At 34.4% G+C, this 26,757-nt stretch overlaps 2 protein-coding genes across 8 annotated transcripts; both read left to right on the top strand.

Moving 5' to 3' along the window:
• The first annotated feature begins 346 nt into the window (after window positions 1-346).
• Window positions 347-9,527, top strand: LOC133878851 (uncharacterized). Of its 4 annotated transcripts, none has more exons than XM_062317406.1 (10): window positions 347-498; window positions 1,012-1,263; window positions 2,579-2,783; window positions 4,029-4,119; window positions 4,232-4,377; window positions 5,165-5,408; window positions 5,526-5,630; window positions 7,177-7,359; window positions 7,876-8,083; window positions 8,833-9,527. In XM_062317406.1, the coding sequence occupies exons 2-10, from the start codon at window positions 1,032-1,034 to the stop codon at window positions 9,318-9,320; spliced, it is 1,902 nt and encodes a 633-aa protein (XP_062173390.1). In that variant the 5' UTR covers window positions 347-498; window positions 1,012-1,031; the 3' UTR covers window positions 9,321-9,527. The 4 variants fall into 4 exon arrangements, with proteins under 4 accessions (XP_062173390.1, XP_062173387.1, XP_062173389.1 ...); XM_062317403.1 differs by lacking the exon at window positions 347-498 and adding an exon at window positions 508-639; XM_062317405.1 differs by lacking the exon at window positions 347-498 and adding an exon at window positions 551-634.
• Window positions 9,528-10,203: 676 nt separating this feature from the next.
• LOC133878850 (uncharacterized) lies at window positions 10,204-23,377 on the top strand. 4 transcript variants are annotated; one of them, XM_062317398.1, is made up of 13 exons: window positions 10,204-10,323; window positions 10,830-10,917; window positions 16,647-16,902; window positions 17,782-17,986; window positions 18,349-18,439; window positions 18,586-18,731; window positions 19,395-19,638; window positions 20,486-20,590; window positions 20,735-20,917; window positions 21,225-21,429; window positions 22,068-22,560; window positions 22,860-22,939; window positions 23,053-23,377. In XM_062317398.1, exons 2-13 carry the CDS (start codon window positions 10,894-10,896, stop codon window positions 23,079-23,081), a joined length of 2,061 nt encoding a protein of 686 aa, XP_062173382.1. In that variant the 5' UTR covers window positions 10,204-10,323; window positions 10,830-10,893; the 3' UTR covers window positions 23,082-23,377. The 4 variants fall into 4 exon arrangements, with proteins under 4 accessions (XP_062173382.1, XP_062173383.1, XP_062173385.1 ...); XM_062317399.1 differs by lacking the exon at window positions 10,204-10,323 and adding an exon at window positions 10,385-10,745; XM_062317401.1 differs by lacking the exons at window positions 10,204-10,323; window positions 10,830-10,917 and adding an exon at window positions 16,127-16,216.
• Window positions 23,378-26,757: the final 3,380 nt, after the last annotated feature.

Here is a 26,757-nt window from a genome sequence, read left to right as displayed (position 1 = left end):
GAATCAACATTAACCTTGTTGTTTTAAAATCATTACAAATATTGGATCTTTTATTGTAATACCCCGACTATTAATTAGGATTAAGTAAATCTTAATTAAATTAATGATAATATATTAGTTAATTTCACCGGAACGTTAATTTAATGATAAAATCTCATTGAGGTATCTCTTCCTCCTCTTAACCCTAGAATGTTTTATAAAGTCATGCATGAATTATTTAATGAACAAAAAAATAAAAATAAAAAAATAAAAAAGGAAAAGACATACACTACAAAAATAAAAATAAAAATAAAAAACAAAAAGCAACTATACCTTTCTGCAAAAGCTAGCTCTACTTCATCAATGACCAAAACTTACCATGTGGGCTTGTAAAGCTCCAGGTTTCATTGGTCCAGAGAGAGTTATACCTTTTGATATCAAACAAATGTGCCGACTTCCCTCCTATGTTCTAGGAGAAACCGAAAATAAACATAAGCAGTCCCAAGATTAGCAAATGTCGTACGTCTGACTCCTATTTATAAGCTGTTTTGTCTTTGTTTTTTTTCTCAATCCTATTTCAAGCAAGACGCTTCCTTATTAATACCCCCACCCTCCAAACACCTGGTTGAAGAAACCTCCAAAACCACATTTTGCCGTAAGGTTTTTTTCTTCTTAATTCCTTTGCTTTCTGTCCTGATCCTCTTGTGATTTTTTTACGTTCATATATGGTTCTTTAATTTCCACATGCTTCTTGGGTTTTCATACTTTAATCTCTCTTTAGTTTCCATACAAAGTAGAAACTGTTCCATGATCTTTCAATGAGTACTACTTTCTATTTCTGATTCTTTTGTTTCCTTTTGTTATGTTTGTTTGCTTTGACGTCGTTGGCAATGTGGCATTAGATATTCGTTTCCTTTAATGATCATTTTCTCAGCCACCAAATTAATGAAGCTTTTTTTATGGCTTCGATTTCTTGTTTTACATATATATTTGGTTGCATGCTTGACGCTTCTTGTTTGATGACTTTTACAGGATTTGAGTGTGGGACATGCATGATGGAAAGAATCTCAATCTTCTTCTTGGGAATTTTGTTTTTCGCATTATGCTTCAGGGCATCCATGGCGGAAACTAAAGGATATGTGAAATACAAAGACCCAAAACAACCGCTTGGTGCTAGGATGAAGGATCTCTTGAACAAAATGACTCTTGAAGAAAAGATTGGTCAGATGGTCCAAATTGAACGCCTCAATGCCACTGCCGATGTCATGAAGAATTACTTAATCGGTATTTATATTTATACATAGTTAATTAGAATGTTTTATTTTATTTTTTTTAAGGAGAAACTTCCCTTACCTTCCTAAGTGTGGTTGGTTTTGCAATGTTAATCTCGAATTATCAAAATTTATAGTGCCTTTATCTCATGTTTCAGACTCTTTTAATTTCACCCCTACCGTTAAGGTTTAAGGTTAAATCTATGAGTGAAAATGCTAGCGGATGATAACCGCTGCATCCGCTATACGCATATACGAACACAGTTAGCTAAAGCATCATTCGCATATGCGGATAACGGTTTTAAGGTATGCGTATGCGTTTAACCGCATCCGCATACCTTTATACATAATATATATTATATATATGTAATTAAATTTACTAATACGACGTAGTTTTTAATTTGGAAAGTTTAAGACCTTTAGGCTATATTAGGTTTTTTTCACTATCATCTCAAAGTTATACCTCATTACATTTACTTTTTTTACTTTCTTTAGGTAATTTAAATCACGATTACTCTATGAGACAATGACCATCTATATCTGATAATCGTTAATTTTATAATATATGAAATCTTAATTTATTTAAGTTTGCATATAGTAATAACCGCATTATTTAATCTTGCATATAAATTTAGATAACGATCCAAAACACTAATTACATTATGTGCAGATAGAATAAACGCGCAAATGCGGATAGTAATCGCATAATGCGGATACAGATGCGGATGCCTAAAAAGTGATAACCGCATTATACGGATGCGGATACGATAGCAATAGCGATATCCGCATTTTCACCTCTAGTTAAATCAAATGACAAACAGTTGATGAAATATCTTTCATATTCCTGTAAAATTTATAAAAATATAAATATAAATATAAATTGACCTTTAGTTTATATATATATATATATATATATATATATATATATATATATATATATATATATATATATATAAATAAAAATAAAAATAAAAACCTTACCTAGCCCGCCGCAAGCCTTGGCCGCGGTCACTAGGGAATTTTTTTACTTTTTTAATTTAAAAATAGAGGTATTTTGGGCATTTTGGCATCTCTTATTAATATTTAACAGAAAATCTTAATAGATAAGTGAAATTAAAAGGAGTTAAAACATATGATACCGACATTGTAAATTTTGATAATTTGAAATTAATATTACAAAACTGATGACACTTTGAAGGTAAGTGAATTTTTTTTTTTTTTTTTTCAAACTTCTATTGTTGCATAAGAATTTGCCATGATCGTTTTAGCAAGGGTTTTAGAAGAGCTTAGAATAAAGTGAAAAAGGGGCATTGTTATTATTATTATAGGGAGTATATTAAGTGGTGGAGGGAGTGTGCCCGCTCCAAAGGCATCTCCACAGCAATGGGTTGAAATGGTGAATGAATTGCAGAAAGGGTCTCTTGGCACCCGTCTTGGAATCCCTATGATATATGGAATTGATGCTGTTCACGGCCACAACAATGTATACCAAGCAACCATTTTCCCACATAATGTGGGCCTTGGAGTGACCAGGCAAGTGCATTTAATTATATAATTAAATCTTCTATATCCATACCCATCTTTTTACTGTTTTTATAATTACAAAAATTTGAATATATTATGACTCATTCGCACGGGCGGGCTATATAGTGCTCATTTGGTTTAATGATTTTAAAACGTGGAATTTCAAAAAAATAATGATTTTAAAACGCCATTTATATAAACACGAATTTTTTCATGTTATTCAAACGGCCAATTTTTTAAATGCATTCTCAAACGGGACACTTAATTTTCACAATTTTGTTTAAAAACATACATTTGGCCTACAAAATCGCCGGCCAAATGCACCCATAGTATTGGTTGATACCTACTAATATGAATTCCATGTATATGTCTTTTATTTTATTTCTTGCTGTGTATGAGAATTTTTTCAGTACTATGCTTGAAAAATTCTTTTGTCGACAATCAGGATGGCTGTTAGATATGGACTTGTCCACTAGAGATTAATGCTATGACAGTTCTTGCCCTTTTAGACACATAAAAGAGACACTGATTTTGCATTTGTTTATTGTTATACTCCTAGCTGTGTATCCTTTGTTAATTGAAATTCATAGTTAATTTGCTTTCTTTACCATGTTTTTGTTTTCAATCTATTCAACAAGCAAATTGATAATTTTCATGTACACTCCACTATGTATCTATTAGATTTATTACTTTTTATCGGTTTAATTAAATTTTTGGGATAAGTAATGATTTATCATAATATCATAATCGAAGTCATGAGTTCAAATCCACTTGTTCAAGGACAAGGATTAGTGTTAGAATTAGGGTTGGTAATTTTTTATACAACCTGCAAACTCAACACGAAATTAAATGATTAGGATTGAGGAGTCTGGCCAGTTTAATTAAATAGGTCGAGTTAAGATTGACCTATATAATCTTATATCCATAATTCGAGACGATCTTAACTGAAAACTCACACATAATGACATATAATATTTGACATAACCCGTAAACTCGACATAAACCCAATATAAAATTAGAAGGTTAGGATTGAGGGGTTTGAGTCGTTTAATTAAATGGGTCAGGTTAGGGTTGACATATATAGCCTTATCTTATGCCTCGACATGACCTAAGTTTGATAAGCGAATACGAATTTCCACCCCTAGTTAGAATATGAATTTAAATGATTAAGTCTTTTATTTTTTACCAACCCATAATTGTTGAAATAAGTGGTAATTTAACTGTACGTATATATTTTCTGTGATCTACTACTAGGGATCCTGATCTTGTGAAGAAGATTGGTGCTGCAACTGCACTTGAAGTTCGAGCCACTGGAATCCCATATGCTTTTGCTCCATGTATTGCGGTAAATAACTATGTTTGTGAAGGATGCAACTATTGAAGATGATCTGAGCACCTAATTAATTCTTATTTCTCTGGCCTTTTGTAATACCATTCTGTGTTGAATAATATTGCAGGTTTGCAGAGATCCAAGGTGGGGTCGGTGTTATGAGAGCTATAGCGAGGACGCCAAGATTGTTCGAATGATGACCGAAATCATCCCGGGTTTGCAAGGAGATATCCCTGCCAGTTCTAAAAAGGGAAATCCTTATATTGGTGGAAAGTAAGAATTGGCAGCTGCTTTACTTAAATTTGATCTTTATTCTATGCATATATATATTAGATGATAAACTACAAACCTTTGATATACAAATTATGAGCCACATCATGTGATCTAGCATATGGAAAGTCTACAATTAAGCATGCTTATACCAAATTAAAGCATGTCAATATTACACGTGTGAGTATAGAAAGATTTGAGTCTAAGTATGAGTGACTAATATTATAACATAGTTGAGCTCAAACCCATAGGTTTAAAGCCTTTGGGTTGAGTGGTGTGAGTGGTGTGATCAACAATGTCAACATGTTATATTATAGGCTCACTAAAAGACTCTTAAAGTATCAATTTCCCTAACTAATTATGGTATTAGAGCCAATGGTGGCGTATAGTATGGTGGAGTGACACAGGCACGAACAAGGATATGTGACGTGGGCAAAGCCACATAGCCTTCAAGTGATCTTGGAGAGGACACATAAGATTGATAAAAAGAAAAAGTTTCCGTTTTGGGGAGAGTGCAGCAATATGGTAATAGACTCGCACGTGATGGAGACATTATTGATACAAAAAAGCTTCTATTTGAGGGGAAGTGTACGTAGCAGTATGGTTATAGACTCACCCGTGAGTGAGATATTGTTGAGTATTCACATGTTGATAAGTATGAGTGATTAATATAGTATAGTTGGACTCTCCAATGAATCAATCTTGATCCTTAACAAAGCATTAACATGTTCTTTAAATATTCCTCGATCTTCCTTTTGAAATATGTTCTTATCTTTATGATTACATACAGGGATAAGGTGGCAGGATGCGCAAAGCACTATGTTGGTGATGGAGGCACAGTGAATGGCATTAATGAAAACAACACCATAGTTAGCCAGCACGATTTGTACAGCATCCACATGCCTGCATACTATGATTCAATCATCAAGGGTGTTGCTACAGTTATGGCATCCTACTCGAGTTTGAATGGAGTGAAGATGCATGCAAACCGTGATATGCTGACAGGGTTTCTCAAAGACACGCTCAAGTTCAAGGCATTTTTCCAATTTAATATTTGCACTTCTTAAAAAAAATCATGGAAATCTTTTCTTTTCTTAATAATATTAATGGATAAATGTAATATATCTGCATTATTGGCTGAACCTTTTCAGGGTTTCGTAATCTCAGACTGGCAAGGAATTGACAGGATTACATATCCAGCACATGCAAACTACACGTACTCTGTTCAAACTTCAGTTCTAGCTGGTGTTGACATGGTGAGTTACAAATCTTAATAAGCTAATTAAGGTTTCTTTATTGGAACTGTTTGCCTGCAAATACTCCTATGCTATTACAAATCTTTCTGTAATTTTGTAAAGAACTTCTAATTCTTTCCCAGTGTTTGATCCTGAGTCTGCAAAATTAGGTCCACCCTTTCGAGAATTCATTTTCCTTATTTGCTGATTGTTGGGATGAACGCTTTTGCTTTTTTTTTTTTTTTTTTGGATGAATTCAGCTTTATAAACCAACCAAAACAGAATACAACACTCCCAAAAAGGAAACACAAAGACTCAAGAACTGCTACCAACAACAGCAGAACTCTACAGACTAACCACTTACACTCTGCAGCATACAACTACTGCAAAATAGCAATAAAACACTCCAACACTTATACAATAACAACTGCATCAAAAACAGCAGTAGAGAACAGAAGCAAACTCCACAAACTACAACAAAGGTTGTAAATTCCACCTATAAACAAGAGCTAGGTGTTTTGACAGATTCTTAAACTTCCCTTTAGCCAATATCCTTGATCTGATCTCCCACATAATATTGGCCACAATAGCCTCCTCCGACTTTGGGGTATTCCCATGTTGAATATCATTTCTATGCCTCCAAATGTGATAAATTACAGCACCAAGACATAACCTGCCCAAGCAAGCCTTCAGGTTTTTCCCTTGCAACATATTAATGCTCCAGCCACAACATCCTCCCAAAACAGAGGCAGATCCTCAAAGAGAGAGGCAGCCATCAATACTCACCAAATCCTCCTGCTGAAACTACAACTGAAAAAGAGGTGTTCTCTATTTCCATTCCTCCATGGCAGAACAAGCAATTTGCATCACCCATAAAACCCCAGCAAGTCAGCTTATGTTCACGTGCTGTTAAAGTATTGATTAAATTTATTATTTCTTATCGGTTTAAGTTTTTGGAATAAGTAGTTATTTAATATGGTATCAGAGCGAGAGGTTTTGAATTCAGACCTTGCTAAATTACTATTTATTACAAAAGTTTAAGCCGATAAGAAGAGATGAATTTAATAATTTAATCAATACATTAACACTCCCCCTCTCGTCTAAGCTCAAACTCCATTTTTAATAAGTAAGATCCAACACGTAGAATATTTAAGTGAAATGGGGGTGAATTATGCAGTCAAGGTTTGATCCTTACTTATTAAGGGAGAATTTGAGCTCGCATGTAAGGGTGATATTGATTAAATAATTAAATTTACTTTTTCCTATCAACTTAAGTTTTTGAGATAAGTAGTGATTTAACACGTGCAGTGAAGTTGAGAGCAAGAAGAATTTTAGAATCACTCAACAACTATAAAATGTCTTCTTCACATATATCCTAAATTGTAGTATAAAATCTAGAAAAGTAAAATTTCCCATAGCCAATGACATAGAAATCTGCCATATATAATGGATAGTTACTGATACAAGTTTTTCATAGTTCTACTGATCATATCTGCTGTAAATGCATCTGTAAGAACTCATGTTGAAACTTGAGAGAGATGCCTGATCACTTTCATATCTGCTGCAGGTCATGGTTCCTTACGATTACCCGGAATTTATTAAGGAACTGACCAATCTGGTTAAGAAGGAAGTCATTCCCATGAGCCGCATAAATGATGCTGTCAAGAGGATCTTGCGCGTTAAGTTTTCTTTGGGTCTCTTTGAGAACCCGCTGGCTGATAACAGTCTAGCCCACAAAGTTGGATGCAAGGTCGTTAGCTAAATTCTCATGAGTTTTTATTTCTATTTTTAAAGATTAAATATATTTTGGCCCCTCAATTTACAGTCATTTTTATAAAGCTCCACGAAAAAAAATATATATAAATAAATACCCTTATTTATTTATATATATATATATATATATATTTTGTCATTCTTCTAAAAATACCCCTATTTTCTTCTTAAAAAAATAAATAAATTTTGACTAAATACATAGAGTGAGGTTCGTTTAGTATAGAAAGAATTGCATTAAAAGAAAAAAAAATAGAGGTATTTTTGGAAAAATGGCAAAAAAGCTATTTAATTGCAACAAAATGATAGTTTGATGGGCATAAGTGTCACATCTGTTAGTTCATGGAACTTTATCAGAAATGGTTGTTTCTTTAATTTACACAAATCACTAAAAAAAAAAAATCAATATCTAATTCAGTATCTAGAGAGACATACATGGCTAGTTATTTTTGTAATGGTCATTGCACCACTTGATCAGACTCCCTCTTTTTATCAGGAGCATAGAGAACTGGCGAGGGAAGCTGTGAGGAAATCACTTGTGTTATTGAAAAATGGCAAATCTGAACCTGCCGGGCCTCTGTTGCCACTGGCTAAGAAAGTGCCAAAGATTCTTGTTGCTGGGAGCCATGCCGACAACTTGGGCTATCAATGTGGTGGATGGACAATCGAATGGCAAGGACTGGACGGCAACAACCTCACTGCTGGTACGTAACCCCTACCAGTATGACTTAACACTATGCATATACATAATAATACCAAGATATTTTAATTCAGCCTATCCCGTGAATGGTTCAAACCCCTAGCCATCGATCCAAAAGCCTTAAGATTGTTGGATACTCGTTTGGTAAACCCGTAACCCTTACGATTGTAACACAAACCACATGCATATGAACTAGTCTCATTATCATGCGGTTTTATGTGTACTTGGTGTACTGTTCATGTGTGAGTAGCTAAGTTCAGATGTTTGTAGAAATAAGGGAAATCAACTTCTTTACACTTGAGGTACATAGGTGTGAGAGGTAGTCATGTCCCTGCCATTAAGTTTCAGCTTGACCTTTGTAAAAGAGGAAAGAAATGAAAATCTAAATGTTAACAAGAAATTGTCTAGGCTGTTCATTCATAATTGGAAACTGGCGAGGTCCCTTCGGGGATACGCAGTCACTGCCTACCTTAAAGAACAAACTGCTTACTGTAAATGCCATTAACAAAAATAGAAATGAAGTTAAAATAATTTTCAAAATTAATATGTATATACATCTACTTTGTGGTTTGGGAATGTTTTAAATTGAAGGTTTTAAAGAGCCTTAGAAGAAGAGAGTCCCACATGGGAAAAAAACAAAGTCAACCCCCCTCCCCCCTTAAATTTTGGCCATTCTCCCATAATGCCTTTGCATTCCCTTTATCTTTCAAATTCAGCAGCCTATCTCATTGAGAGAATTACATTTTATGACAGGAACCACCATCCTCAATGCCATCAAAGCCACTGTTGACATAAGCACCCAGGTGGTCTTCAATGATAACCCTGACCCTGCCTTTGTCAAGTCCAACGGCTTCTCCTATGCTATTGTGGTAGTAGGCGAGCAGCCATACGCCGAGACGAACGGTGATAATCTGAACCTCACTCTCCCTGGGCCTGGCCCAAGCATAATCAACAATGTCTGCGGGGCTGTCAAGTGTGTTGTAATTGTCGTCTCCGGGCGTCCGCTTGTGGTTGAACCATATCTTGCATCAGTGGATGCTCTTGTGGCTGCATGGCTCCCAGGCAGTGAAGGTCAAGGTGTAGCTGATGTTCTTTTTGGTGACTATGGATTTACTGGCAAGCTGGCTCGAACTTGGTTCAAACGAGTTGATCAGCTCCCCATGAATGTTGGGGATCAACACTATGACCCACTTTTCCCATTTGGATTTGGGCTTACTACTAATCCTTTGAGGCAAAGCTGAAGACTCATCCCCTACAGAAGTTTCTTATGCATGGTATCTAACAAAATGTTTTCATATTTACAGAATATATGATTGCCTCATTTGGGCTGTTGCAAACTTATGATCTCCCATTTTTGCTTTTACTTGTAAATATGGGATTATAAATATAAATTGCACGAATTCCGAGTGCAAAACTTATTAAATTCTCTTAATTTTTCTAACTATCAAGGCTTTAGACTCTTGCCTTCTCTTTCACAAAATTCTCATTTTTTGTTTTCTCACACCCCATTGCTTGTAAGAGCTTCATCATTTAGGCCTACTTGGAACTAATCTTTCGTTGTATTTGTATCTATTGTGTGACCATTCAATTAGTTGCAGGCAACCCCCATTGTGTGGTTCAAGCAATGGAAGTATTTCAAGACCCAAAACCAATTTTACATCCCAATTTGATTTCAAATTCGACTCGGTTCGGATTGTAAAACCGCATATGGAAACATAATCCTCAAGAGTGGAAGATTAATCATTTGATTCTCTTGGACGAGCAAATCTGGTTGGACAAATTTGAGGGGGCAGAACCACTCATTTGCAAATCCCGTTCGAACGAGCTTTGCAAATGAGCAAACAGAACCACTCGTTTGCAGCCGGACATGCAATTGCATCATTTTGACTGCAGAAGTCTGGGGAGCGCTCTGGCCACCATTGGCACCAGCTGACCCGTCTTTGTAGTATCTAGATTCAGCTGCACTTAATCTAGATCCTTTATTTTATACAAAGGCATAAACTTACCCAACCCAACTCATACTTTTGTCTTCACTCTTTAAATCCCATATGTATCCCTGTGGCAAAAACCAAAGAAAATACATGTAAGAGGACATAATAGTCCACAATGAAAATTGATGACTCTTCATGGAACCCACGTTTTGGTGAAGGCAACCTAGAAAGGTGCAAATATTAGACTCTCTTCATGTTCTGTACAGCTTGCTTAGTCAACTGCCAACTTGCAAGCAGATTTCAAAAATTTCAGGTAAATGATTTCTCTCCACTTCTGATTCAGATTTCACATATCTGAGTTTTTCTCTGCTTTTGGCTACTCTGTTTCTTTCTTCTGGATACACACTTCCATACACTTCTATGGGGCATGTCTAGGGAAAAAGGTTCAGGACTGCACACTAATAGTTGCATCAGTAGAAGCGAAACAGAAAAAAGAAAAACCCACTGAACATGGCCTTTCCTGGTGGTTGCAGAAGAAAACAACCATTATTGAAGAATGTTTTTTCCACCAATAGAAATAGGAAAATGGCTTTGAGAAATTTGTAATGGCTTTACAAAGAACAAAGCCACACCCTTTGTGTTTCCTATTCTTAAAGTTCCTAAACATTGCACCTTTTCCTCAAACAATTGTCTGTGACTTTATCTGGAAGGCAAATTAGAGGATTGATTGACTCAGTAAGGAACCTTTGATGGAGTTGAGTTTTCACTTGATGATCTTTATTGTTATCTTCTTTTTCTAATTCCTTTTTCTTTTCAAAGCTTTGGAAAATGTTTTAGAGGTGCATCTTGACTGATCTGGTTATCAGCTAATCTTCTTGTGCCTATGCCAATGTGGAAATGGCCAATGGTTAGTCTTCTCCCAATCTGTTTATTTCTTTTGATTGCCTCAACCATTCCATGCAATAACTTAGATACAAGAGTTCTCATAATTTTTATAAATTATATAAATATGCACATATGTGATTAGTGGTATAATTGTTCACTATTTCTTGTACACACACATTGCTTGTATCTTTAGGGAATTAAATGAAATAGGTGTCTTTTTTAGAGGATTTCATGAAAGACAGCAATATTTTATCTAATTGAGTCAAATTCAATTTAATCAGTACTCCACATTTGATGTCCACCAACTTCATTATAATCAAGAGGAGAAATTAGTCTTAGGATAGTTTTGAGTCTTGACACCAACATGGGATTCATCCACAGGATCCCAAAGATTAAATTATGATGCAAAAGACAAAGCAAAATATTGGTTTATGGGGTTATTAATATTTAATTTTCAAGAGTCAGGGTATTTTTGTAATTCAATAAATGGGCGTTGCTCTAGATTATGTTAGGTAAGCCAGTAAATGGGCGTTCTCCTAGGGTTTAGTCGTTAATCTATTTAAGGGTGCGTTTGGGATTGCGATTTCGTAGACAATAAGTGCGATTTTAAACCAAATCGCAGAACATAGATCGTTTGGGAACTGCGTTTTTAAAAATTGCGATTTGAAAACGCAGAAAATCTGCTTTTTCAAATCGCAGATAAGATGGTATTTTTTTGAAAACGCAGAACTTTAAAAGGTAAATTCGCGATTTTAAAGGCTAAACTGTGATTTTGCCAAACGCTTAATTGCGTTTTTAAAAATCACTTTTTTCAAATCGCACATTTTAAAATCGTTATTTTAAATCGCACTTTTTGAAATCGCAAACCCAAACGGACCCTAAGTATCTTTTGTACTCCAATGGAGACCGACTTTGATGGAATAAAATTTCTCTTCTCTCTTCTCTCTTCTCTCTTCTCCTCCCCTCTTTCTCTCCTCTTCCCATGGCTTCCCTCTTTCTAGCTTCTCAATTTTCTTGTTGTCCCGCATCAAATTAAGTTTGAGTTAACATCAACATGATTAATCAATAAAATGGTTATATATTAGGTAAATTAAGTGAAGTTTTGTAGATCCAAATTGGTCTTTTTTAGGCTTTATCTGCTTGATTTGCTGCACAATGTAGATCTTGCATATTGCTGCTGTTGACAGCTCCTATCCTAGCATTTTCGTTGTTGTTTACAGCTGCTGTATTAAAAAATAAACAAATAAATAAAAAATTGTGTTACAGAATATTTACTGTTGCAATTCTTGGCATTTTCCTTGACCTAAAAGAGAGACATTTTTTCTCCTTTTTCTTTTCCTTTTTCTTTTCTCCTTCATAAGATTTGAACCTAATAAAAAATCTGTCAGATCTTATCCCATCTCTTCACAACTTCAACCTATTCCCACAGGCCAAAAAAAGAGCCTGCTTAACCAATTCTATTGAATACTTTCCTCTCTATGCCGATTATTATTAAGGTGCGTTTGAAATTGTGATTTTGTAGACAATAAGTGCGATTTTAAACCAAATCGTAGAACATAAATCGTTTGAAAACTGCGTTTTTAAAAATTGCAATTTGAAAACACAGAAAATCTATTTTTTCAAATAGTAGATAAAATTGTGTTTTTTTAAAAACACAGAATTTTAAAGGTTAATTTGCGATTTTACCAAACACTTAATTACGTTTTTAAAAATCACTTTTTTCAAATCGCATATTTTAAAATCGTTGTTTTAAATCGCACTTTTAAAATTTCAAACTCAAACGAACCCTAAATAGTCTAAATTATTATACCAATTTGATTGGTCATAATAAAAAAATAAAGAAAAAAGTGGGGGGGGGGGGGGGGGGGTGGGGGTTGGTGTGTAGCACCGATCAATCACATGGCCTAATTAATGTGAAACAATCTCAACCACGTTCTCAGGAATCCAACTGACAAATTGCCTTCCAAAAACATGCAACACTGCTTCCCCATCATCATTTCTCACGAAATCATTTTATTATTGTTATTATGGAAATTTATTTTAGGTATTTCAAATAATTATGAAATATATTTTTTATCCAAAGTATTAACTGCATTGATTTGAAAGATTTACATCATTTATGTTAATCCAAAATTTTGAAAGAAATATCAAAATTTTAGAGTGTATGAAAAAAAGGTTGTCCCACATTAGTTAGAGATAGTGAAGCCAATCACTTGATCTATAACTTAAGTGAGAGAGAAGAAAGCTAGGCATCTAGTGGAGGCCACACTGCCCGTGTCGCCTGACACGCGCACTGGTAACGGGCGCTATGAGATGGATTTTGCACGTATGCATCCGAGCATTGAGAAACGCTAAAAATATTTTGAAAAGCACAAGATTGACTTAAAATGAGATCGAAGCTCGATCAACCGAATCAATGTAGCACAATGCCAATACATAAACTCAATAATCTCGATAGCCCTTCGATTGGTCGAACTATACAATGCATTAGCCGCGTTTGAAGGTACTAAAATGTTTATTAAAATGGCTATTAAGTGGGATATAGTAGTTATGATTCGTGACCGTTAGATTGAATCAATTTGAACCGTTAAAATGAGTCCAAAACCTCTATAAATATGACCATATGATCATATCTCTAAAGACACACCATACATTAGCCATCTTCTCTTCTCCTACAATCAAGGGCTTCAATTCCAAGCCCCAAAATGTTTCCAAATTTTTCTTTTTAAATATTTCTATAATTTTTTTAAAATCAATTTTTTACCCCTTTAATTTTTTAAAAAAATTTCGTCCCCCACATCTAAAATCATAGTTCCGCCCCTACCCATAATCCTTTACTGCTATTCTCATTCTAAGGGTGTTAACACTAGGGCTTCTAGATTAACTTCTTGGGCTCATTGTATCTAGAAACAATTTATGTTATAAAGATATATGGTCATTGTGATTGAGCCTTAAACTCCTTACTGTTTTTGCTTTCATATTTGTCGTTTTACATCCATGTTTTCCAACATATATTGGACGAGCTGGAGATATTTAAGAATAATTCCGTTGAACTCTAGTTGAGTTTACATAAGACGAGGTAGAGCTATGAGTAAGTCCGTTGGTTTAGGCACAAAAAAAAAAAAAAAAAAAAAAAAAAAAAGAAAAAGAAAAAGAAAAAGAAAAAGAAAAAAGAAAAGGAAAAGAAAAGAAAAGAAAGGAGAAGAAGAAGAAAGAAGTCTGTCGGTTTACGGCACTAAATGAAAGAAAATATAAAGCTAAAATAGAAAATAAAGCGAAAAAATAAAGTAGGGAAAAAAGTTTTAACTTATTTCTGTTTATTATTTATGTTAACCGGATAAAGGCCAAATGACTATATTATACTCTTATTTTTCATTATGAATTTATAATACAAATGATGTAATACTTCGGTCCCATATTGAGAAGATGAATAGTCCACATAGAGTGAGTGGTTTACAAAAATAGTCATGAGTGCTAAGTCTCACATTACTTAGTTCTTAGGTGAAACTAGACTTTATAAGGAATTCTAAGAAATCTCCAATTTAATTAGTCATTTTAGGGTGATAGCACAAATGTGGTTAATTTTTTTTTTTTTTTTTTTTTTTTTCTGGATTGTTAAAAATGGTATCAAAGCTACCTAATAACGCCAAGCTATGTGGTATTGTAGCACCGCATGACGACGCTCTAACAAAGTCGTCAGGAGTATAAGAGGAGAAGTTTATAATACTCCAGTCTCATATTGAGAAGATGAATAGCCCACATAGAGTGAGTTATTTATAAAGATAGTTATGAATGCTAAGTTTAACATTGCTTAGTTATTAGGTGAAACTAGGCTTTATAAATAATTTTTTTTTAAAAAAAAAAAACTCCAATTTGACTAGTACGTCTTTTTGGGGTGATAGTGTAGGTGTGACTAATTAGGTGAAACTAGATTTTATAAAGAATTATAAGAAAACTCCAATTTGACTAGTCCTTTTGGGGCGATGGTGTAGATGTGGCTAGCGCTTTTTTCTGGGTCATTAAAAATGATCCTTATTTAAAGGGGACAAAATTAGCTACAAACTGATTTAATAAAATGAACTTTAATGGTGTTAACTTTCTGTTTGTTTTTTGACTTTTTTTCTTTTTAAAAGTAAAATAAAAAATAAATAGAAAGTTAACACCTTAAAGTATATTAAAAGTCATATGTGTTTCTCACATATTTTAGGACGCTTGTCGGCTTATTAAACCGGCCTGATTTGTAACTAAATTTTATCTATTTAAAATGATGTAGAGAGAATATAAAAATGTATGGAAGAACATCAAATCAAATCAAAATTGAATACATTCGATTATGATTTAATTATAATCCATTACAATCAAATCCTACAATTTCGTATATTCTCTTACCTCATATATATATATAAAAGGAAAAAAAAAAATCACAATTATACATGGAGAATATATTATTCTCTAAGGGTGCGTTTAAGATTGTAATTTCGTATACAATAAGTGTGATTTTAAATCAAATCGTAGAATATAAATCGTTTGAGAACTGCGTTTTTAAAAATTGAAATTTGAAAAAGTAGAAAATCTGTCTTTTCAAATCGCAAGTAAGATGATGCTTTTTTGAAAATGCATAATTTTAAATGCTAATTTGCGATTTGAAAGGCTATACTACGATTTTAAATTTTAATTGCGTTTTTAAAAATCATTTTTTCAAATCGCACATTTTAAAATCGTTATTTTAAATCACAATTTTTAAAATCACAAACCCAAAGAGAACTAAACCAAAAACTCATGGTCAGAGCATCCCTAGTAAGCTCTCAATTTCAAAATTTTCACCAAAATTTGGTAAAAAATTCAAAAAAGTCAACTTCCACAAACTCTTTATAATTTCTCTATTTTGACTATTGTCAAAATTTCAATCCAAATTTAGCTCACAAATTTCATGAGTTATTGAATATTTAATTATTTCTCTCTCATTTCACTTTACTTTTTATTTTTTCTCTCTCCTCATTTGTTAGGAGTGATCGTTTAAAACTAATAAAAAATTAACATCTAATTGAAATAGAGAAATATTTAAAGATTTTTAGGAAGAAAGTTTATTAAAAATAATAATTAAAATAATAAAAATAGATTTTTTAGATAAAATTTTTAAAAAAAAAATTAAAAAGCTCTGTAGGAATACTGTCGGTGTACTTGCCAATTGCCATTTCTCACCTGTACAAAGGCGACACTTGGTGCATCAGGTGTGGTCTCCCGCGGCCCCATTGCAGAGAGCCTGCAACTGGTTGAGGGCATAAAGCTTTTGACTGTTCGTGCAAAAAAAAAAATATCAGGTGAGTCAGGTTCATCGCCGAAACCAAGCCGCCACTCATTTTGTCGTTCTTTCGCTTTATAGATCACTGCTAAGGCACGCCCACACACTCACATTTCGTTAAATTATCGTTCTTTGCTTTGCTTCCCCTGTAAGATCTCTCTCTCAGACACACACAAGCACGTTGTTGCTCTGGGACTCTGTTTTGTTTTTTTCAGTGTCTGGTGGAAAGTGAGAGAGAACTTTAAGGAAAAGGTAAGGAAAAGAAAAATAAGAGGCAATGCTGAATCGAATTCTTGAGCTTTTAAGCTGTAGTTGCTTTTTCCTGGAAATGTGGATAGGACCCAGAAAAAAAATTCAGTGATACTTTCTTTTACTACATTTTTTCTTAGCAACCAAACAGAAAGATATGTTTTTCAGTGTGTTTAAGTAATTGGGTCTCTTTGTTTTAGTGTGGGATACCAGCTGGAAGAAAAAAGAAGATGGTTAGGGTTTTGGTCCAAATAGTGGGGATACTGTGCTTGTCGTGGTGGTGGTGGGCTTCACTGGCAGATGCAGAGTACATGATATACAAAGACCCAAACCAAACGGCGGCGGTTCGGGTTAAGGACCTGTTGAGTCGAATGAGTTTGGAGGAGAAGATCGGTCAGATGGTTCAGATTGACAGGACTGTGGCTGATGCTGAGGTTATGAAGTCTTACTTCATTGGTAAAAAGACGCTACACAAAGCTTCTATATGCATTTGAATTTATGGCATTCCGTGTTTAGTTTTGAATGATTTCACTTTGTGGCATTTTTTTAATGTAATGGGCCAATTTTGGTGTTTGTTGTGTGGTCCTACACTTTTGCTCTGAATCATAGAGGTGGCTTTTCTCTTTTTGAAGCTAATCATTTAATTTATTCGTGTTCCCATGAAGTTCGAAGTGAAAAATCTTTGGGAATCTCTCTGGTATTTTTCATGAAATTTTGGAAAGTTATAGGTATTGAGAGCAGAGTTCAAGTCACAAGGCAACAACTTTAGATTTTTAAAGATTAGACTATATATTTTTTAAACTACAACATTTTGCTTTGCTCATTGGTTTAAGGAAATTCCTTGATTCTTTAACTTCATAGATGACTTTTGAGTTGTGTGCGCGCTAATTTTATACTCTTAAATACCTATACTGAAGTAGTGTACATATGTACATACTTGTAATATCAAATTATAAGTCAGGATACTAAAATTCCTACTTTTGTGAAGACTCTAACACAAGTATATATAGACCCTTCGGACACACTAAAATCTCTGAGCTACTGTTCGAGTTGCGTTTATGTTTTTTTGTTTGCTTGATGCTTTAGTTACATTACTCTCTCTCTCTCCCCCCTCCCCTGTTGTATGTGAAGTTTGTAATGTCTTAGTCTAAAAGATGGGTTTGTTTTACTTATCAAATAAAGATAAACTAAAATAAAGTGGTGTATTATTAATATGGGATGAAGAAAGTTAATTACTAATAAGACTTATTTAATGAATACCATGGGAAACCGTAGAGAATGAAGATGAATTTATACAAGACAAGGTTGACTGAAGCTTTGTTTGGATATTTGCAGGCAGTGTATTGAGTGGTGGTGGGAGTGTACCACTACCAAAGGCTAGTGCAGCGGATTGGGTTAATATGATTAATGGATATCAGAAAGGGTCTCTGTCAACTCGTTTGGGCATTCCAATGATCTATGGCATTGACGCTGTTCATGGACACAATAATGTCTATAATGCTACAATATTTCCTCATAACATTGGTCTTGGAGCTACGAGGCAAGTAGAACTTTGAGATTCTTTTGGCATTTAGTTTACGATACATTCAGAATGGCATTAGTTACACAAGGAGATAACATCTTCCATTATAAATCTCTATGGTTGAGTGCCTTTTAAATGTTTCAGTTCAACTAAACCCTGTTAAAGTTGCATTTCTTTTGAATAGATCTCCATCATCATGATGCAAACAGGTGAGAAGTAATATACTTCCTTGTATTGAAATAACCTTGTTAATGCATAGGGATCATGTTAACACAGAACTCTTTTTGCGTGATTTACTGTGGATTTCTGTGTTTTGACTGGGGAGGTACTGAACTAGATATGTAGACTTCCTTATATTGAAATAATCTGTTTACACATAGGGATCCTGACCTGGTGCGGAGGATTGGTGCTGCAACTGCTGTTGAAGTCAGAGCCACAGGAATTCCTTATGTCTTTGCTCCGTGCATTGCGGTAAAATATATTCTGCATTGTTCTAAACCAAATCATAATTCGTTAGATAGTGTACTACAATCTTGAAGTTGTAAAATGGATGCCTTCTATGTGCTTTGTTTTAAAACTTCTGTGTGTTTTATCTTAAAGTCTGAAACCTTCTCCAGGTCTGTAGAGATCCAAGGTGGGGACGGTGTTACGAAAGCTACAGTGAGGATCCCAAAATTGTGCAAGAAATGACGGAAATTATTCCTGGATTACAAGGAGATATTCCTGCTAATTCTCGGAAGGGAGTTCCATATGTTGGTGGAAAGTATGAACTGAATGAGAATAATATATATATATATATATTTTTTTTGTGGGGACTCCTAGGACGTTGAAACATAATTTCATCATAAAATGGGTCATACTATGGGAGTTATGCAGTATAGTTTTTTGTGCCTAATTTGCTCATTTTTCTCCTTTTCCAAAGCCAATATAGGATGGCATATTAATACTACTGGCTTATGGTTGTTACAGCAGTCATCTAACTTATCAACCTGAACTCCAGCTTATAAAATGATGTACATTGAACAAAACTATGATATGCTTAAACCAAAATAATGGAGAAAAAGTAACCCCTGATCCTCTTCACCCCGACAATTAGTGTACAACTGTTTTAGCATCTCTGGTTATTATGAGGTCAAAAGTAAGAAGCTAATTTGGTCATCTCCTAGTGCCTTTCTCATTATTCTTATACTTATGGATTGAGTGGACAGTAACTCAATAGCTGAAATGCCATACTGAATGCCCAGGATTCAAACCCCCCCCCCCCCCCCCCCCCCCCCAAAAAAAATAAATAAATAAATAAATAAAAAATAAAAAAAGGAAGAAGAAGAAAGCATATGGTTGATTTGTATATGTAATAGCGAATTCATATTAATTTTACTTTTCACTATTTCGTATTTCCTCCATTTAATTTATAAATTTCTTGCAGGAATAAGGTGGCAGCTTGTGCGAAGCACTTTGTGGGAGATGGTGGGACAACCAAGGGCGTCAATGAGAACAACACAGTGATTGACTGGCATGGTTTGCTCAGCATTCACATGCCTGCCTATTCTGATTCCATCATCAAGGGTGTATCTACAATTATGGTTTCGTACTCCAGCTGGAATGGAGTAAAGATGCATGCGAACCGTGAACTAGTTACTGGCTTTCTGAAAGGCACTCTTAAATTTAAGGTTAATGTCTTTTTCTTAGTTCCATGCTTGAAGTTTTCTGTCTGTTATTTAATAATGGTAGCTAGATCAGATGGACACTGAAGAGTGATTGCCTGATGTTTATGCACAGAGAATTAGTCATAGAAATAGAACCGAAACACCTGGTGCTGGCAGCTTCATTTTTTTTTTGATAAGTAAGAGAATTTAATTAAAAAAGCGTAAGGCGCCCATAAGTACACAGGATGTATACACAGAAGCAACTCAGCTAGCCCACATAAAAAACCCAATAAAACCACAAGGAACCCACATAAACAGCTTCATTTTTTAAGCAATGAAAAGATGTTTTCTTTCATCATATAAATCTTTCAAGTTATACTCCAATTCTAAGAGATATTTTGCTTGATTTATTCCATTTTGTGATCTATTTTAGCTTTAGATGCAGAACTCTAGTTAATATACGATAGTTATATTTTGATTAACAAATGGCACCCGTGATGCACATCTTGTTCATCTATCTCTCTGTCATTTTATGTGCAAGGTCTTCCTCTGTAAAGTCCTTTATGAATGATTGATCCCATTCAGAAAAGCGGTCACTTTTTCATATGTTTTGAGCCATCAATCTTCACTATAGTTTCTGTTTTTATTTTCAGTAAATTTAGGTATCACATATTCTGTTTTTGCTCCTGCTTCACCTCTAGATTCAAACTGAAGCTTAAAATATATTATGCATTCCTCCAACCTTTTCTGTCGTTATTATTGTTGTTGTTGCTGCTACTGTTGTTGTTTATCGGTCTCATGGTAGGTGCCTCTATTCTGTCTATGCAACCACTATTCCCGTATCTCCTACTAATGTTTTATTAACTGTCAGGGTTTTGTTATCTCAGATTGGGAGGGTATTGATAGGATTACCTCACCGCCACATTCCAACTACTCATACTCCGTCGAAGCTGCGATTCAAGCTGGCATTGACATGGTCAGTCGCTATATTTTGGGACAAATCTCAGAAAGAATCGTAAAAGAAAACTATATTGATGTTGCACTATAGTTGATACAAAAATGCAATCTGGATGAAACTATTTAATTATAAAACTCAGAGGCTTGGTTCTGTGTTTAACAGGTCATGATCCCTTTCAATTATGCTGAGTTCATTGATGATCTTACCCAGCTGGTCAAGAACAACATTATACCAATGGATCGTATTGACGATGCTGTGGCGAGGATTTTGCTCATCAAGTTCAGCATGGGTCTCTTTGAGAACCCCCTGGCCGATTTCAGCCTAGTCAATGAACTTGGAAGCCAGGTCAGTCAATCTGTTCCCAGCTTTCGACTTGGTCCGTCAATTTGTAAATTTCCAATTGCTATTTACTTTATGAATTAGGCTTTCACTTGTAGTTAGTTTAAATTAGATGGCACAAACATCTGTCTCTCATTGAAATCCCACGCCAAAATGGTTTTTATAATTTTTCTGAGATTCTTGACGGCCAAAATGTAGTGCCCCAAATTCTGCGGGTTCTCCTTATCATTATTGTTAATATGCATGCATGGTAATCTAGTGGAAATAAAAAATTAACTTCCACGAACAAATTAATTTCCTGTTACTTGTCCAGGCACACAGAGACTTGGCAAGAGAAGCTGTGAGGAAATCACTAGTGCTACTGAAGAATGGGGAAAACAAAACCAATGGACTTCTACCCCTTTCCAAGAAGGCTCCGAAGATCCTAGTTGCTGGTAGTCATGCTGATAATTTGGGTTATCAGTGTGGTGGGTGGACAATCAATTGGCAAGGATTTAATGGCAACAACTATACTAGGGGTAAGTTCTTTCACATGTACTAAACAGGCATTGAGTCCAGTTTTGAAATCTCTAAGTTGGACACAATGACAAATATGATCCGCTTATTGATTGCTAGAGTTTGTCAATTTAGAGATTAGGCTGGGAGGTACTGCTAATTAGTCGGGATAATTGCATCTTAGATTGGAAAATATTTGGGAAATGAAGGTTTTTCTTCTGAATATTTCCAAATAACTCCAGCAGTATCTGGAAACACTGAGATGCATGTGAACATTTGGCAGATAATATGCAGAAGACAGCCCGTTTCCATATACTATCCCTTGTTTTAAGAATTTATTTTACCAACACCTGAGGAGATGACCTCACTGGGGCACATCAATCACTATGATATATGGAATTGTCTCAGTGACTTTGGTCAACCTCATTGGGATTCATTGCATCTTGCTTGAATGTTTTTTCAGTAGATAGGTGTTTGGTGAGCTTCACATAAGCACGTGTTGTCTAGACAGGGTGTACAAGCTACTGTTCTATCATTGGCTTTTCTAATTCATTTTGTTTAGTTTTTGGTACAGCCCTATTCCTTCTCATTTTCAATGTAGATAATAAATGGCAGATAACTATTTAGAAATAAAACTGACAGATTTCCTGTCATTGAGTAGGAACCACCATCTATGGTGCCATCACTTCAACTGTTGATCCAAGCACAGAAGTTGTCTACCGTGAGAATCCTGATAGTAACTTTGTCAAGTCTAACAGCTTCGAATATGCCATTGTTGTTGTTGGTGAGCGCCCTTACGCCGAGACTTTAGGGGACAGCATGACCCTCACTATGGTGGATCCTGGCCCAAGCGTCATTAAGAATGTTTGTGAGGCTGTCAAGTGTGTGGTTGTCATCATTTCTGGCAGGCCTATTGTAATTGAACCATATCTTTCCTCAATTGATGCCCTGGTGGCAGCATGGTTACCAGGAACTGAGGGCCAAGGCGTGACTGATGTCCTTTTTGGGGACTATGGATTTAGTGGAAAGCTTCCCAGAACATGGTTCAGAACTACAGATCAACTGCCAATGACTGTTGAGGATTCACACTATGATCCTCTTTTCCCATTAGGGTTTGGGGTCCCAACTGAGTCTGTTAAGGACCTTGTAGAAAGGTATATTCCTATTCAGTACTCATGTTTTATTAAGTGTCTGATGATTATGGCAAAAAAAAAAAAAGTTGGGTAATTTATCTTATCTTGCCTCCTTGTTTTGTTTGGTTCCTTGGCTTAATTTCTTTTCTTTTGGTTTCTTTCTTCGTTGACCATTGTGTTGTGAATTCATTGATTGCATGGATTCTGGATTTTGTTGGTGAATAAATTTTCAGTTTTCTTCCGTGGCACTTGCTCTGAGTCCATATTGCTTCTTAAATGGAACAACTTGTTTTACTGAGCCATGTATACTTTTACTGTAGGTCAACTTCAGCTGGTATTGGTGAAAAGCCATATATACTTGCCATTATAGTTTCTGTAATTATCACTTCGTATTTCGCAGGTATGGTTTTTTTAGCTGTGTAGCCTGAATGGATTGTGTATTTTTTGAATTCTCTATATGTTGCACTTTTTGACTTACCACTTGTTTTCCTTAAATGTTGGCTAACTTGGCAGCTTCGATCAGCTGGCTACAAAAGAAGTAATTGGATTTTTTTTCGAGGTTTTAGCCCTTAAAAGTACACTGGATGCTCTTAAAGTTCGACGTTCGACGTAGCAGTATACTACTTGAGTACTTGATCGCTTTTTGCGCTCTTATTAAAATTTCTCTTATCAAAAAAAAAAAAAAAAAGTACGAGGTAGCAACTAACTTCTGCTAGCTTACAGAAAAAAGCAGCTGCTTCAAGCGCTCAGGGTATTATTTTTTTTTTCTTATTGATTGTACTATGACTCACTGATTATGGTAAGAAGTAGCCTTAGAAGCATTTATTGTTGAGCTTAATTTTTCTATCTAATGATATGCATGATTAAGGGGATTTATCATTCAAAGGGACCTAGGGTACTCAATAATTTTAAATTTCAGTTACTTTATGTCATCACCCCTCCCCATATCACTAACTAGAACTAAAATAAACTATAACCCCAAAAAGATCCAAATTACCCCACTATCATAATCTGTTGTGAGAATGAATATGATTATGCAGGTATTCCTAGTATTCTAATTCTAAAAAGAATAATTTAATTTCCAATGATCATATTGTAGGTAAAGATTGACAAAATAATTGTTCATTTCTGATCCCACATTCATTATACTCGAAGAAAGAAAAATGATATGACTTAAAGATGGAATTCCTCTTAAAGAGACTACTGAGCAGTGACTGCATCATTATATACTCCTCCAAAGTAATTGCAAAACTTAATGGCATAAAGCTGAAGACATTCAAATTTCACAGCTGTAATATTTGTGCTGATTGCAGAGAGTATACAAATTTTAAATGCTTAATCTCAATACTTGAAAGTATTTGTGTTTCAAATGGCTGGCATGCCCTGCCTTTTTCTTTTCTCTTTTTGCCTAATTTCCTGCAACAAAGCATAAAAGAGAAAATGCAAGGTGGGAAAACAAGCATGCTGTTAGTACCTTCTGATATAGAACTCCCTCTTTCTTTCTTTTTTCCACCACATTTTAAATGGTGTTGGCTCAAAATGACAGCATATCTGGTCATTTTCCTTGAATGAATCCCCATTAGGTTTTGCATTTCAATGCAGAAATAGAATTGTAACATTTGGAGCGCAGCCCTGATTTCTAGTTTTAAACAACTCAAAGATGAAAGATAGCACCTTGGATAAAGTTTCCATGCATTTTCATGAATTCTATTGAAAGAGTGCCAAGACTTGGAATTTCTTGGATAACATGTTTAACATTACACCAAGATTTTTCAAACTTCCAATTTCCATTGGAAGGGCACCAGTCAAATGGTGTTTAGACTAGTCCCAAAAGATGCTTTAGGTCTCTTATTTGTGGGGGCTCTCGCCTGTATCACATGTAATAAAGACAACTAATTGCACCTGATTTCAATACCCGTAATTGTCAACAAATTTTCAAGAGAGGATGGTCTTCGTAATGTCTTTTTCATTGAAGACTTGGAGTCCATTTAGCCCAACGATTTCGCATACCAAAAGTGTGTTTTAAGCAAAGTTGCAAAAAGCGTCATTCATGAGTGTTTTTTAAAAATGACGGTTTGAAAATGTAAGAAAATTTACATTTTCAAATTGCATCAAGGGAATGCGTTTTAAAAAATGCACGATTTTATCAATAATCTAGTTGCGTTTTTAAATAACATGTTTCAAAAATTGCTATTTTATAATTTTTACATTTTGACCCTTAATACCACAATCCTAAGCTTGTAGAGTAGCCTCTTAATAATTGTAGCAATGTTACCTTGGATACGCTTGCTTGTGTCTAGTCTCTAAATTTATGAGATTTGCTATCCTTGTTAGGCGCTTCCGCATATATTTTATAAAAAATGTTAGATTTACAACACTAATACAACAACTGCACAACAACCTCTTACATGTGGGTGAGTCCTACACACTGGGGCCCACCCTCATGTGAGGGGTTGTTATGCAGTTGTTGTGATGGTGTAGTGCAAGAATCAAATCCCATATTTTATTCCCGTTTTACTAAAATTGTTGTTTATACCCACAATCAAATTCAAACTCAACCTACGTAGATTCCCTAACCACTCTGACCTCCACGCCTAACAGAAATTGGAATCAAGACAAATAACCTAATACATGGAGTCCAAAAACAAGTATGTTTGGTTTAGTGCATGGTTTCAATTTTTTTAAAAAAATAATAATAATTTAAAATTGTAGTCAGTAAAAACGTAATTTTTAAAAATGCAATTAAGCGTTTTGTGAAATTTATGGTTTGAGAAAAAAAAAATAGTGAGTTAAACTACCCTTAAAATGTGCTTTTTTTTTAAAAAAAAAATAAATAAATAAATTATTATTTTCTTTTTTTAAAAAAAAAATAAAAAAAATTGATCGGTTGTGGATGCTTGTTCATTACATTTATCACAATCCTTCTTCAAAAGAAATTATCCAAAAAAGGCAGTTAATTTTAGCTTGTTTTGACATAGGGGGAAGTATGATAAAGTCCATAGAGCCTTATTCTTCCACAAAAGGCACCTTAAGGAAAGATGTTTGCTCAAAGCCTATAAAGCCCACAATCCAAGTATACCTTAGCAATGTGAGACTCTTAACACGCCCCCTCACATGTGACACTATTGTCCAAACAAGTGTACAACGGGAGAGAATGTCCAACATTGTCTAAGGCCCTGAAGCTCTAATACCTAAGGAAATAAGTTTGTTCAAGGCTTATAAAGCTCATAACCCAAATATACATTGACAATGTGAGACTCTTAACAAGTATAGCTCCCCACAAACTACTATGATATTAAAAAAAAAAAAAAAAAAAAAAAAAAAAAAAAAAAAAAGATCAAAATCACTCTTCATGGAAATACGTTATCAAAATGCCTAAAACTTGAGTTGTTATCGAGTTTGTTCTTATTTCATCATTTTTTTTTTTTTTTTTTTTTAACAAGATACTTGTGAAATATCAAATTTTTTCTGAAGAAAAATATTACTAGAAAACAAAACAATTAAAAAAAAATATAAAAAACAAAAAATTCCCAGGCCATGGTGGTCTAACCTCCACGATCAAGGGACTTCGATCAAGCATATATACCAAATTGTTGTCCCAGATCTTTATTGTCTAGAGTAAATGTGTGTTTGACATTGCTAGTTCGTAGATAAAAAGTGCAATTTTAAATCAAATAGTAGAAAATGAATCATTTAAAATTGTGTTTTAAAAAAAAAAAAAAATGCTATTTGAAAACATAAAAAAACTGCTTTTCAAAATCGCAGGCAATGAAATGCTTTTTTAAAAACGTACAATTTAAAAAGCTAAACAGCGATTTTAAATGCCAAATTGTGTTTTTGCCAAATGCATAACTGTTTTTTTTTTTTTTTTTTTTTAATTTTAAAAAATCACGTTTTCAAATCATATTTAAATCTCATTTATTAAAATTGTAAAACCAAACAAACCCTAAATTAACTCGATACAGGCACTTATAGACCGGAAAAGTAAACAAATAATGAAATTTTCTTGTTTAACTGTATTTAGATGAATCAACGTGAATGTAATATATGGTTAAGCAAACTTACAAATATGAATTGTTTGAGAGAACATTTTAAAAAAAATTGTAATTTGAAAATACACAAAAATCTGTGTTTTCAAATCGCAGATAAGGGGATGCATTTTTAAAAATGCGCGATTTTAAATACTAACTGCGCTTTTAAAGGCCAAATTGTGATTTA

This window comes from Alnus glutinosa, chromosome 10 (assembly GCF_958979055.1).
Source record: "Alnus glutinosa chromosome 10, dhAlnGlut1.1, whole genome shotgun sequence".
Taxonomy (NCBI): Eukaryota; Viridiplantae; Streptophyta; class Magnoliopsida; order Fagales; family Betulaceae; genus Alnus; species Alnus glutinosa.
The sequence above is the reverse complement of the archived record's forward strand: the minus strand, read 5'-3'. Positions and strand labels throughout refer to the sequence as shown.